General features: G+C 42.5%; 2 protein-coding genes across 27 annotated transcripts in view; one reads left to right on the top strand and one right to left on the bottom strand.

The window, feature by feature from the left end:
• KLHL32 (kelch like family member 32) overlaps positions 1-13950 on the top strand; it is a 152445-nt gene that overhangs the window by 130542 nt on the left and 7953 nt on the right. For 20 of the 26 annotated variants that reach the window (XM_042802921.1, XM_042802917.1, XM_042802915.1 and 17 more), the window contains 2 exons: positions 957-1024; positions 4821-10915. In XM_042802921.1, coding sequence (XP_042658855.1) covers positions 957-1024; positions 4821-5013 — 261 coding nt within the window. In that variant the 3' untranslated portion in view covers positions 5014-10915. Of the gene's footprint in view, positions 1-956; positions 1086-1136; positions 1324-4820; positions 10916-13950 lie in introns of those variants that run through there. The other 6 variants (XR_006166375.1, XR_006166374.1, XM_042802930.1 and 3 more) reach the window with 4 other exon arrangements.
• Positions 7899-13950, bottom strand: part of MMS22L (MMS22 like, DNA repair protein) — a 95794-nt gene continuing 89742 nt past the window's right edge. The window contains exons 22-25 of the mRNA XM_042802908.1: positions 13725-13891; positions 12269-12365; positions 10907-11074; positions 7899-8615 (exon numbers count right to left, since the gene is read on the bottom strand). Of these exons, the coding sequence (XP_042658842.1) occupies positions 8534-8615; positions 10907-11074; positions 12269-12365; positions 13725-13891 (514 nt within the window). The 3' untranslated portion in view covers positions 7899-8533. The remainder of the gene's footprint in view (positions 8616-10906; positions 11075-12268; positions 12366-13724; positions 13892-13950) is intronic.

Genomic DNA, 13950 nt, shown 5'->3' with positions numbered 1-13950 from the left:
CATCAGGATTTTTTTTTTTTTTTTTTTTTTTTTTTTTTGCTTGTTTTAATTCCTTTGATCTCCTGGAACTCAGCATGCAAGGGCCAGCTCTCCTAGCAGGTCATTTACACTTTAAAAATCCAGTGCCCTGTGTGAGCTGCCGGGCCAAAGCTTGGCAGGTATTTGAAGTTCTATTTGTGTGTGATGTGCGGGGACACAAACACACATGTCCCATTTTCAAGAGGAGGGTAGTTATAATAATTAAAACATGTGCGTAGGGATCCCTGGGGCTTTGAGCCTCACCCTGGCGGCAGCAGACCAGGTGAAGGACCAGATTTTGTTTCGGTGACATCTACTTCCTAGTTTGCAGGTGGTGGATCAATTAATTTCTCAGCCTCTGTAAAGCCCAGTGTGCTCCCAGACACTAATGCAAAGTGTATTTTGAACGCCTCCAGTTTGGAGGCTTTTATTCCTGGGCCTCATAGCTTACCACAGCCGTAGCTTTGAAATAATTTCGGAACTTCTGGAGAGCAAGGGGAGGGATTGCAATGGGTGGGGCAGGCTGCTGAGCGGCGCCGGGGGCCTGGGTTTAGGATGTGGACGGGGCAGCTTCCTCATGCAAAGCAGCCCGTGCCTCTTGGGGCAAGGGCTGAAAGGCGGGAGGGTAAGGCAAGAAAGTTATTTATCATGTTTGTTCTGCCCTTTAGACGCTTTTACCGCTCCGGTTGTTATCACCAATTGTCTGTGCTGGTGAATAGCAGTTTTAAACAGCTGTGCAATTGCATTAAATTAGTTAAGGGTACCACAGCCACGGAGCCTCAGGACAACACATATGCTCCTGTTAGTGTCAGGATTCTGCTCTGGCTCTTAATCATCGGGTTCCACTGATTACACAGATGTCTTTCAGGCCAAGCTCTTATCTCCTCTGAGTTTTTGTGCCACACGTTCCTATCTGGGTCTTTTTGCTTTTGTTGCAGGACCTACAGGACAGAAGGGGGTGCTTTGCTGCACCTGAAGTCAGAAAATGCCACGTAGCCCTTGCCAGGTGAGCAAAAACTGGTTCTTTATTGCCAGGTAAGAAAAGAGAAGGGCGTGGATGCAAGAGCAGGCAGAGCACTCTGGTGCCAGCAGCGGCTCTGCGCTGGCCGAGGGGCGGTGGGAGAGCAAGGCTGGCTTCTGGGCCCAGCTGCGGCTCTGCAGGACCCCCGCCGGCAGAGGCTGCCCCGTGAGCTGGAGCTTCTCCATCGGCAGGTCCTCGCTCTGCCACTTTTTTTCCGCTCGGTGTCCCCGGCTGCTGAAGCTGCACCAGTTGGAGGCTCCTGCGTGCCGGCTCCAGGTTCGCCTCCGCTGTCGTAACCTTTGTGCCGTTTTTGGGAAACTCTGAGCCCGACCCCTGTCCCTTCTCAGCCTACCAGTTGCGGTACGTAGCTCTGAAATGCAGTTTAGCTCGGTTTCTCCAGAGAGCCTTTAAAGCTGCCCTTAATAAGAGTATAATTTCCAGGCCTGATGGCCCTGCCCGGTGAGCGCAGCGGGGGAGCGGTGCCGGGGCAGGTCGCTGGGGCTGGCGCAGGTTGCCGCTGGTGGGGACGCCGAGGAGCCGGGGTGTCCTTACGAGTGAATAACGCAGCAGCGGTTACCAACTCTCGAGTGTGAAAGCCTGTGCCCTGAATTCCTCAGATTTACACATCAAAGCTACTTCTATCTGCAGCTAGGCTTTTGGGCCACAAGGTCTGGGCAGCCTTTGCACTTTTATGCCTGTGCTGTGATCTCCTTTTTTGGGCCGTTCCCCTAAAGAGTGGGATCTCACCCTTTATATCGCATACTTCACCTTGGAGGCCCAAGATGTTTCATCAGCTCTTCTTAGCTATAAAATAACCACAACAGCAATCAGCTGCTTTGTGCTTTTTTTTTTATCCCAAAACCCCCCAGTCTCCAGAAGCAGCAGCACCAACAGGCTCTTTGGCCTCTCTTGAGCATTTCACACCCAAGTGCTGACCAAAGAAATGCTTATATGTTATGAGCCAGCGTGTAGCGATTCTGCTTCTGTGCACTAGTGTTTTTGTAATCCTTGCCTTTCTAATTGTGGCTTCTGATTTTCTTCTTAACTTGGCAGCTTTCAGGTTAAGTATCTGACTTGGAATAGGTCAAACTCCTGTAACTCTTTTTCCTCTTAAGTTTTGCCTTCCCCAGTTACCCTCCCCCAAACCTGTACAGACATTCAGTGCATCAGTTGCAGAATCAGGGAGAAATAGATAATTGAATATTCACACGTGCAGAAACAACACAGGCAGAATGTGGAACAATGTGGAAACAAGCACGAAAAGAGGCGGCATCTGCTTACTGAAAATTAGAATGTCGAATAAATTAAGAGGGCAAGGTTAAAACACTTCATCTGCAGGCAGAGTTTGTAGGGGAGGAAGACTTTGCAGGAAGTTTAGAACATAGACTATACAAAGGGTTTACACAGTTTTATTTTTGCAAAATGGACTTTTCCCCACCCCCTGCAAGGACTCATTTTAAAGGGATAAAAAGTGTCCACGTAAAGAATGATTTTCCAATAGATATGATTATATATGGCTGTTTCACAGGAATGCCAGAATGAAAGTGCTTAAAATGTTATCTCTTACTGGGGGTAGACTAGGCTGTGTTGCAGCGCTTCAAATACTGAAGAATAAAGTATTTTTAGCAATACTCTCAATTTATGTAACTGAATGCTGTGCTAATTTTTCCACCAGTGCCCATATAGGTCATGCTGGCTCTCTCTAAAGCAAATAATCAATTTAGCAAATTTGTGTTTTTTAATGCCTATTTGGGTGACATTCTACAGGGAGTAGATCCAAGATAGTGTTTGATGGACTGAAAAATGCAGTGAATTTGGGTTTGATGTGGAATTACTCTGCTGGCATTTCCCAAGGCCTGAAAAACACTACATCTATGAATACAAGATCTGAGTTTTTAATTTTTTTTTTTTTAATTTGCTCTATACATACCTTCACGTTTTGTACATGAAGTCTACAAAAGGTGTGCCATTTTAAAGCTGCTCAAGTAGACAAAAGCCACATCCTAGTCATTCATCATAAAACAAGCTTAATTATGCCAGGACATATTGACACTGCATCAGATTTTTAATCTTCAACATAATTTTATAACCATTGCTAACAGATGGGCTGATTACACTGAGTTTTAAGTAATAGTTAAAAATTATAAAATATGATTAAACTGAAAATAAACTGAAAATTGAATAATTTTCAAAAGCTACTGAAAGAGGGAAAACCAGAGTGCAATAAAACCTCTTTTCTGGTTCCTGAGGGAAATACATTGCATTTAGGTGGACAGTTATCAAAGTTCCTTAAATGACTCTGTAAGTAGTGTACGCTATTGGCAGCTCCTCTTCTGTGCAATTACAACAGCTGTGCAGAACCTTATTCTTTCCATAGGTCTGCTGCTCTATTCCAACATAAAAGGAGTAAATTTTTCTATTTCAGCTCTTTTATTGAAACAAGTGCCTTCCTCCTGCCTCTATTTTTTTTTTTTTTTTTTTTGTCATTGAAAATGAAAGCAAGGAGTAATTTAAATTACCATGTTCCTGCTCTTTAATAACAAATGGGAAATTCTTGTAAAATGGAGGGACAGCTTTGTGGGACTAATGGAAGTTGCATGTGAATTCTGAAGAGAAGGTGTCGTTTTGTTTTTTTTTTTCTAGTTATCATTTTAAGGTTACTAAAGGAAAGATAAGCCAGACTTCCCTCTCCCTGACATTGTTCATGATGTGCTGGACATCTGTTTCGTATCACAAGACTGATAATGGGTCAGAGGTGATCAGTATCCTGAATTCTGGAATAGGGAAAATATAAAAATGAAATACTTTCTGTTTGGTTCTCAATTCTATATATTGCAAAAAGAAAATAGCATAGTCGTCCCCTACCCCCTTATATCCTGGAACAGTCCTCTGGCCTACAAGATCAGCATAGAAAATGCTCACAAGGCTCATGCCTGCTGTACTTTGAACAGTTCTCCTGTCAACATTATTGACATTTCTAAACAAAAGGAGATATTTGCTATCGTAGAATCATAGAATGGTTTGGGCTAGAAGGGACCTTAAAAATCTAGTTCTAGGTAGAGACCCCTTCCCCCAGCCCAGGGTGCTCCCAGCCCCGTCCAGCCTGGCCTTGAACCCTGCCAGGGAGGGGGCAGCCACAGCTGCTCTGGGCACCCTGGGCCAGCGCCTCACCCCCCGCACAGGGAACAATTTCTGCCTTAGATCGCATCTAAATCTACCCTCTTTCTTTCAGTTTAAAACTGTTACCCCTGGACCATGTAAGAGGCTTGGGGGAAGAAAAAGCTTACGAAGATTTAATATTTTGTTATAACTCCATTGACATATGATGATCCTGTCGTGTGAGTAATTAATGTTCAGAATGGCTTAATACCAACAACTTTTCATATATAGAGGGGGAGGACTAAGCACGGGTGTAGGCCTTTTAGTTTCTCTGATTTTCATGAGGAACTTTTAGCTACAACCTTTTTTCAGGACCTTTTGACCCTCAATTATGGAAGTTAGTTACAAGCACCATAAACGTCCATCTTTGCAAGCAGTGTTATTTTCAAAAGTACTGTGAGAGACCCTTCCCTTCTGTACAGTGCTGTCCTACGGCTACAAAAATGCAGGCCAACGGGGGATCCTATCAGCAAGGGCGAAATCAGGCTTTGTGGTGACGTTCAGCCCCAAGCTGGAGCAGGGCCACCTCAGTGCCATCAACACAGTCGCCCGCAGTGTGGCTTTGGCACGTCAGATCTGACCTGACTTTTACCTCAGGCCACTGCTGTGTCTCTCTCTGCAGCAGACTGTCACGCAGCCAGCAGTGGTTGGCCTCTCCGTCCTCTGTTAACGCCGGCAGGCTGACGGTCAGCATCGCCTTCTGCAGCAGCACGGGTGGGCCGGTGCTGGCTGAAGAGAAGCAAAGGAAGGGCCTGCCCAGGAAGGCTCTCAGCAAGGCTGATGCTCCAGGCCTGCGAGAGGACATAAAAGCCTGAACTAGCTGGGTAAAAGAAGCAGAACTGCCCTGGTGTCTGTCTGTCCAAATACCGGTGCTGTTGGTACCGGTGAGTTGCCTGCAAGAATCACCGACCCCTGGCACATCCACACTCCTCGGCTCATTCGTGGCAAGCACCTGCTTTAGCAAACTGATTCACACAGCTGCTGCTGGTGCCACACACGTGGCAGTTCCTGTCGTCTTCTCCACAGTCACTAACAGAGGTTGTATTACCAGTCTTTAGTAGATACGGAGTTGGGCTTGGCACATAGCTTCAGGAAAGGGATCTTGGAACATGCTTTTCTTCATCTGCTGGAAATCACCTCAGATCCAAGGCATGACCCTCTTCCTGTAATCAACACTCTACCCCTGTGATACTCACTTGGGACACAGTGGAAAAGGGGCATCTGATCTATATTCCTTAGTGAAAAGCAGATCATCCTGCAAATGGATCAGCAGAGACGGGCATCTGCCCAGCGCTGGTGGAAGCTGCTGGTAACTCATTGCCCTTTCCTCTGGAGAAACAAAGCCTCCAAAACTGTGAGGCAGAGCAAGGCAGTGACACACCTTCACCCTGTGGGCTGGAGAGGATTTCTGTCGTGATGCTTCCCCTACACAGTCTTGACAAGTGATGTCTGAAATGTCCCATCCCAACACCCACAACACAGAGATCCCTCATTGAGCCTCTGCGGTTGGTATATGACTGAGTAGTAATACCAGAAGTGTCTACTGGTTCCAGTTCAGATTTAAAATGCGTACAAAGCACCTATACACACTGGCAGGAAAACTGCTCGGAAGCAAGATCTAGATATGAGTTTAACATTAGGGAGTTGCTGAGGTGCTTAAAATTATTCTTCGCCGCTGTCCAAAGTCACTGCACACAAGTATCTGCTGGCTACACCCTACAGCGATGTTTTCAGCTGCCAGAGCCAAGCTCCATGCTACCAGGCTACTGCTCCCTGGCTGAACTCACTGCTTCTGCCTTTGCACCTTTCCTACTTTGCATACAGGGTCCTCAGCACACCGCCACCCACGTCAGCCTTGCTCAAATGACCGTGGGGCTGAGTCTCTGGTGGAGGGAGAAGAGGAAAGCAAGTCTGGCAGGGGATAGCAGAACTCAAGAACACCACTCACCAGTAGGTGCAAGTCTTATTTTCAGATCCCCCCTTTACCTGGTTTACAGCAAGGCTCCCTCCTGTTGTTTACTGCACACAGTGAAGGGGCAGGCTTTGCATCTATATGCAGATGAACGGCTCCTGCCACTGGTAGCAACCAGTGTAGAAGTTTTCCTGCTCTTTAGTTTAAGCAGTTCATCATGTATTGCATAAGGGAGCTAGAATTTGTACTGGTTTTAAACCAGCACAAAAGGATGTTCAGTGTCCTAAGTAGCTTTTATACAGACAGCATCTAATAAAACATAAGACATAATTTCTTTCAGTTCATGGTGGTTTTCAGTCTTTACTTTTTCTATATTGTACTTAAATTCAGCACTTCTAACTGATTTTGGACTCTTGTTTTGGTGTATTCTTGGTAAGTCAGTCTAGACTAACACTCTGCAAGCCTTCATCCCGTTAATATTATCAGAGCTGTCAGTCACATCTGCAACTGTCCATACCAAATAATTAGACCAAACCAGACTGCCCATTTGGCAGTGGTTGGTGAATACGATGCAAAATGCTTTATTTCTGGTCACATTAACTTTTAGACAGAGAATAATGATAATTTACAAACTGTTTACATTAGTTTCTCATGCACCAGGAGCTGTTACAGATTTACATAAAGCTCCGTGGCTTTTTCAAAAACGTCCAACCACTACAGGTAGTATTAAATATGTCTTTAATAATCTACTAAACACATCATTACATGTTTTGTTCTAATATCTATCCGCTCTATCCTTTAAAAGTCAAAGGTTTTACTTTCAGTAAGTAATACTAGAGTCAGACATCTGTTCTGTAATCTACTGTGTGGTAGGACTCAAATTTCGAAGGCATCTCTATTAATCTCTCTCAGAGAGGTTTTTATTTATTTATTTTAAAAGCTTTTTAGAACCACAATCCTCTTGAGATGAATAAAACTCCTCCCAGGTACAGAAGCTTACAAGAAACTACAATGCAAGTTCAATAAGTCACTTTCATAATGAAAAGAACCTCCATGTTCTGCACTATTAAGTAGCCTAAAGAGGCTTTTAGTTACTGCATTATCTGAAGTGACGATAGCTGATTTAGGCAAAAAGATTATCTAGTTCGACTTGATAAGATTACTGTAAGGAAAGAAAAGCTGCTCTGAGCAAGATTTTAGGGATTTTTGTGGAGCTGTTTGACAGCTCCCCATTAATATCATGAAGGTAAAATTTGAGTAACTTTAAAAGTAAGCAGCCTGTTCACCAGTGTTGCCATTAGGGGCAATCTTATTGCTCCCAAAGTCCAATAAGTAGTTGCAGAAATACAGGTTTTTGAGGGAAGTCAAAAGAGTGAACACCACAGGCATTAACGGAAGTTTCCTGGGAACTTTAGAAGTAGAAAAAGTTACAGAGCTAGGCCTGTCCTGGAAAGACCTAAAAAGATAATCCATAACACAGCAAAATATCTGAAAGCTCCACCTTTCCAGGTGAACAGAAATAATTACTAGCCTATGCTCAAATGGGATAAGTTCCCTAAATTAATATTTTCTTTAGAGGTCTGTCCTCTCTTCTTTTTTTCTCACACCATTTACATCTAGTCTAAGTTAAATGGATAATTAACAGTGTCACAACTAATGAAAAGACTGTGGGATCACGGTAAATTACAGGTTAATTTTAAGAAAATAGTATTGAAAAGGAAGAGGACAGGAAATCTGAACCTACTTTTTCTTACATTACCCACAATGACAACAGAAGAGCTTTTACCCTGGGATTGAAAGACTGTAATATTTTATTAGAGGTGGAAAGTTAAGACAGCTATATACATTTTGTGCAACATAGATACATGAGCTTTCTCGTAACACACAATAGCTCTGTCATACTGGTGCAACTCCTAGTGAATGCATTGCATTCGACACGTTCGGTACTAGAGATCACCGTTATTTCTCATTCTACTAAAATAATAAATTAGAAATTACAAAGTTATTATTTTCTTAAGAACATACTGAATAAGATTTTCAGGAGTACAGTGTTAAGAAGGTCAGGTCTCACTCAGTGTGAATTGAGTTGTGAAATTACTTTGATTATTTGAAATCCTACCTCCTCTGTTGCAATACAGGCTCTGCTCATACAGACATTTTAACATGTAATAAATTCGCTGTATCTTTCAATTGCCATTCAACAGTATGTCGAGAGTTACTCTTCACATGCATGACAATATTCAAATACCACAGAAATTATTCAAATTAATACATAACTTGGGACACACACACACACACATAAAATTGATAAATGTGTTGCCATTGTAAAGAAAAAGAACTTGGCTAGTGTGTTGTAGAGTGCAGTTTTAGGTATCGACAGTGTCGGAACGTTCAAGAGGAAACAATTAAACACCAGCACACTGCTAACCTGTCTCATTTTCCAGTTTTTGTATCTCATTTTGTCCAGCCTCCGTGAGGTAAGATAAGAGTCTTTTATAGGCGTCTCTGTTGAAAAAACAAAAGAATGTAACATGTTACTTAATCTCAAACATCCTAGGAGTAAAAGCACATAATTCCCAAACACACTGTTTATCTATTAGGGTATTAAAACACAGTCACTTTTTTTCCTTCTCCCCCTGTCTCCCATCTATCCAACTGCTTTGCTGTGAATTTTTAGCATGGTGAGGTTGGAAGAAGAATAAGGGTTGCATTGTTTATGGCTACAAGTGTAGTGAAGAAGCTTAGAAGGCTAATTCTTCAGCAAAATGCTGTGAAATAGATTTTTTTTTTTTTTTTAATTTTAAAACACGGAGTTTTCAAGGCTTAGATGTGATTGGCATTCAAACTTCATCATGTTTGCTATCTGATTTCTGCATAAGAAATCTCTCTGTGCCTCATGCCACAGCACGGTGACGCAAGCCACCGGCACTGGGGTGCAGACTGGCGCTGACACAGATTTAGACCCTCATCTCACAAGCGGCAATGACTGTTCTAAAACAAACCCAGAATTCAGAAAGGGACTGTCACTCAAGTGGATTTTCCAGAAGAGTGTGTATGTACTGGCAGGAATTTTCACCTGAAGTTCATTCTAATACTCTCCATCCTAGGCAATACAATTATACTGCCTCTGATGTTTAGGGTCTATTCTAATAATACATATTTTTCATGAAATATTAACTTGAGCAAACAAGACTGCAGTTTTCATACTAGTTTCTTGCAATAATAGTACTGGACATCACCACTATTGGCACCTAATGCCACTTCTGAATTTTGTTTCTTTTATATACATATATGGGTTTGCAGTTTAATGTCTACAGTAATTGTACAGAATATGTTAATATAATGTTGTTTAGTGGACTGAAGAGAGAAAATCAGTTATTAGTGCTCTTACGATAAAATGTTCATGGTTCACCTTAGACTGCTGGGTAATGTCACAAATTCTAAATACAAATTATTAATATAAAACACCAACAACGGATTAGCTAATGCATACGTTAAGTGATGAGGCTAAAAGAAACTTAGCTCTCCAGAAATCTCCAAGCATGTATTTCAGGAAGCTCAAACAACCTGGGTTTGTTTTTTTTTTTTTTAATATTTTGTAGGTAAAGGGATGAATTTTAGCTTATTAACAGTATTACAAAAAAAAAAGAAAATTGGACATGAAATACATTATCAAAAGATCAAAAGCAAATAGTATGAAAATCCTGCATATAATGGTACTTCCATCTGACCTTGGGTGAATTCCCTTAAATAAAAGCAAATGTATTTGTTGGTAGAGGATAATAAAAAGTGTATAATTACAAATTATTTAAATATATTGTTCATTAAATGGAGAATTAACACCCGTTGACCACCCTTTCCTGTCTCCCGAGTTACACTCCCCCACAACTCTTGTCTTTCGGGTTTCCGATGGCCCAGGCCCTGCTGATGTGCACCTCCACACCTCTCCGGCCCGGGCCTGGGGAGGGTCCCACCCTCCGAGCAGCCCCAGCAGGCCCGCTCCGGGCCTGGGCCTCGGGCGGGGCAGGGCCCAGCCTCGGCCTCCTCCCAGTGAGCAGAGCTAACGGGGGGGGGGGAGCCCTTTCGGGTGGGGTGCCACCCTGGGCAGAGCTTCCTGGAGTTCTGTGACAGCGTTTTCGAGAGGTGCTGGATGCTCACCGCCGCCTCGGCACCCAGAGGGGCCCCCGCCTGCGCGGAGCCGCTCACCTCAGGCGCCATCTCCTCCTGAGGCCTGGTGGATTCACAAGTCAGATTCTGCTGCCCTAAGTCCTTGGGGGCAAAGGGAGCACGTGTGAGTCCGCTGTGCTCATCGGAGAGAGGAGGACAGCCTTTTCTGGACACCCACATGGTTCGCTTATATTCAAAGTTACGAGACAACTCTTGAAATTAAGCCACAGGTACTTCTTTTCCAGGCATCTTGGATCATACCTGATTCTATCGTAATTTTAGATACGACCCGTAAAGTCCTCTCAAACTGGGACTGACAGGAAAATTCTTCGGGGCAGGAATTCGTTATTCTGTTTTGCAATGTAGAGTGTAGCGAGCAGAGGCATCCTGGCTTCGCACAAAATCTGCTGGGGTCTGTAGCCCTAGTGTCAAAACATCTCTGAAAATATTTAGCATATATACATGGCTTAAAACCATGAAAGGCCTGAGCTAGGGGAGATTTCTGGCTGAACTCACTTAAAAAGTCAGTCATTTTTGAGTATCTGTGCTGCTGTCTAACATTGCTTTCTTTCCAGAGAATAAACCTCCACAGCTCATTGTCAAAAAACAGTATTAAATAAAAATCAAACCTCTGTGCAGCATTTCTTCCAAGACCTTGTTTGTGCTCCAAATCCTTCAGAGACTGCGTGATTGTGGGAATCAGGCTGCTAACTAACGTCTGATCCAAGACCGCCACTGTTTCTAGTATGCTGAAAACCCGGTGATCATACACGGCAGTATAGTCCTGGATAAACTGCCTGAGGGGGACACAGAGGCATTTAACACAAGGTCAAAACTAGATGCAGAGAACATGCCAAGAACAACTGAAGAATCTAATCAGAACAAGCAATCTGGCTGCACGGCAATTTTCATATTGTTACGCTGAAATACTCTGCATGGAATACTTCCTCTAATCGAAGCCATGCTTTTGAAGGCTAATGCTAAAAATCCCACGTGTTTATTTTCGAGCAAATTGTCAGATTCTGCTTCTGTTTCACCAGGGCTGACTCGTTCCAGAGCACTGCACTTTGTAATGTGTCTGAATACAAAACTAAAATACGTATTTATTATTTAATAAAAAATAATAATAATAAATAAAAAAAAAAAAAGACAAGCAAAGCAAGAGATCTAGATCCAAGTCTGCAAAAATATTGTTGGCATTTCTTATAAAGCTCCACCAGACCTTAAGCAGGGCAGACCACTAGATGGAAGCGCACCCACCTGTCTTCCTGAGGGTTTGAGGCCTTTAAACATCCCAGGTTACATCTGAATCAGAAGTAACACCCTAGGGATGAAACTTCCCATGAAAGTGATATACCATGCACAGGGAGACTGGCATGCCCACAGACATGCATTCTTATTTCAGTGGAGCTTTCATCTAGACATGACCCAGTAGAGCACTGGTGCTTAGGTTCACAAAATGTCTCCAGCTCTCAGGTCATACAGCTCTTCCGCTGTATCCATGGGAAAAACAGGATTCTTTTTGCAGAGGTATGGAATAAGTATAATTTACATAATAATAATCTATTATTTATTTGTCACAAAACCAAATCAATCAATCAATCAAAAAAAAACCCCCTAAGCTTCTATGAGGATTTGATCTCCATTATACACACTTCAAATTAGGCACGCACATCTTTCACAGCACCGAGCAGTGACCATCCCCATTCACGAAGAGCTTCCCATTGCAGCAGCAACATACCTCTCTATTATATACCTTTCAAAACAGTATCTAATCCATCAGAAAGCAGGTATGTTTATGTCCTCTGCTTTTTTTCTCTGGCTTTTTGGCCAAGCCATGTTTAAAACCAGTGCCAAAAGCACTATTATTCAAATGCCATAAACAAGTGACAATGCAGTATGTTAAGGATAATTAGTTATTTTAAAAAAACATGTTTGCTGTCAATTGGCTTGCAGTAGCTTCCCTGCCAACTGGCATATTTTCTGGTTACCTAAATACAGAAGTCAGCTGGGTGGCACGTTCTCCTCCTGACCCTGCTTGGCAGCCTTCTACCATGTAGTGTACAAGGTCTGTAGATATTTTTTTAACTGTAAAAGAAAAATCACAAGGTTCACACAGAGCTCTTGAACTGACCATCTGGAGAATGTCTTTCATGAAGACTACAATTTTTAAATGAGAAGAAAATGCTTTTATCTATCTTTGATGCAAGGGAAATGACTGTGAGAACAGTTAAGTTAGATTGGCTATAAAGAACAGAATGAATCACAGATTTATGCAAAAGTCTTATTTTCACCACCATTATCCTTTAAACATACAGATTTTTAAGTACACTATGGTCTCTTTAAGACAAAGCAAAGAGACACACACTTAGTGGAAATAGAGATTTTATTTAAATTTAAGTTCTGTCTGTATTCTTTAATCATTCCTAGTTGAATTAAAGAAAAGCAGTCGTGGCATTACTTCCTACCCAAAGCTATACAGACCTACTCCTTACTTTCAATGGTGGGTATTGTTCTGAATACCATGCTACTGTTTTTTTTCTTAAGGGGGAAAAAAACCTCCAGAAAGCCCCACTGTTTTGTTGCCCTTAATTGTTTCCAAATGAATATTCAAGCTGCAAGATACAGCTCTTCCTTTATCCAGGTGGAACCGGGCTGGAAGGAATTTTCTACACAGGGTTTGTGGAGCCCTGTCCAGGCAGGCAGCGAGCTGGTGGCTACGGCAGCACAAGACATCCAGCTCATTCCACTCCACAGCACATTGCAATGCAGGTATGCTTGCCTATCTTGTCCTCAAAACTTTTATAGACAAGCATCAAAAAGTGTTTTATTAAACAAAATTCCCAGAAGTCAGAGGTGAATCCCCATTTTGCTTAACACCTCTACTGGCAGCAAGAAGTGGAAATTTTGAGCTTATGCACACATGCACATTCATTATACAACTGTGGGGTGAAAAGACTGCTTCATTTTTTAAGTTAAAAATAAAGAAGTTCTCACTACCAAACAAAGCATGCTAAAAGAAGAAAGAAGTCTCAAAAATGCCTTCAGAGAGCAACATGCTACATTTAATCCATTTATTATGCCTCTATAGGGAGAGCATACGCTAGTCTTATTTGGTCTCAAACCTTTTGGTGCAAGAAAACCTTCACAGTTACCAAGTTTGGGAAAAATGAGAGGGGAAGTATAGGGAGAAAGAAAATGCTCTTCAGATTCCTGAGAATTTGATCATTATTTCATCAGAGAGCAAAACAAGGCAGGGCTTCTTTGCCTCTTGGAGACAGAAGTCCCAGACCAGTTAATGAAAAAAGAAAGCTTCTCCAGTTTATCTGGTCAAAGTATCTCATTCACCTCATCTAAGAGTCTTAAATATCGGGATGAAAGATGCTCAGCAGTACAGAAAACCTTACAGACGTGCAGAGATGCATTTAAAGCGAAGAAACAGCTTACCTTGTAGCTCATTAACCAACACCATGCATTTCAACACAGCCGGGAGAACCAAGTCAATGTCACATAGTTCAGTGCTCTGGGTTTTCTGAAGTACTTCAAGAACGAAAGCGAGAACAGAGGCCAAGCGAGGAGGTGGAGCGTTACCTTTGAACTGCAAGTAGTTTTCACTGGGAAGACAAAGCAAACCAAAACAGAGTCTATAATTTTGCTTTTTCCATTCAACGCA

The sequence above is a fragment of the Tyto alba genome, unplaced genomic scaffold (genome assembly GCF_018691265.1).
Source record: "Tyto alba isolate M040663 unplaced genomic scaffold, T.alba_DEE_v4.0 Super-Scaffold_40, whole genome shotgun sequence".
NCBI classification, from domain to species: Eukaryota; Metazoa; Chordata; class Aves; order Strigiformes; family Tytonidae; genus Tyto; species Tyto alba.
Note: the sequence above shows the minus strand (reverse complement) of the source record. Positions and strands in the feature narration are given on the sequence as shown.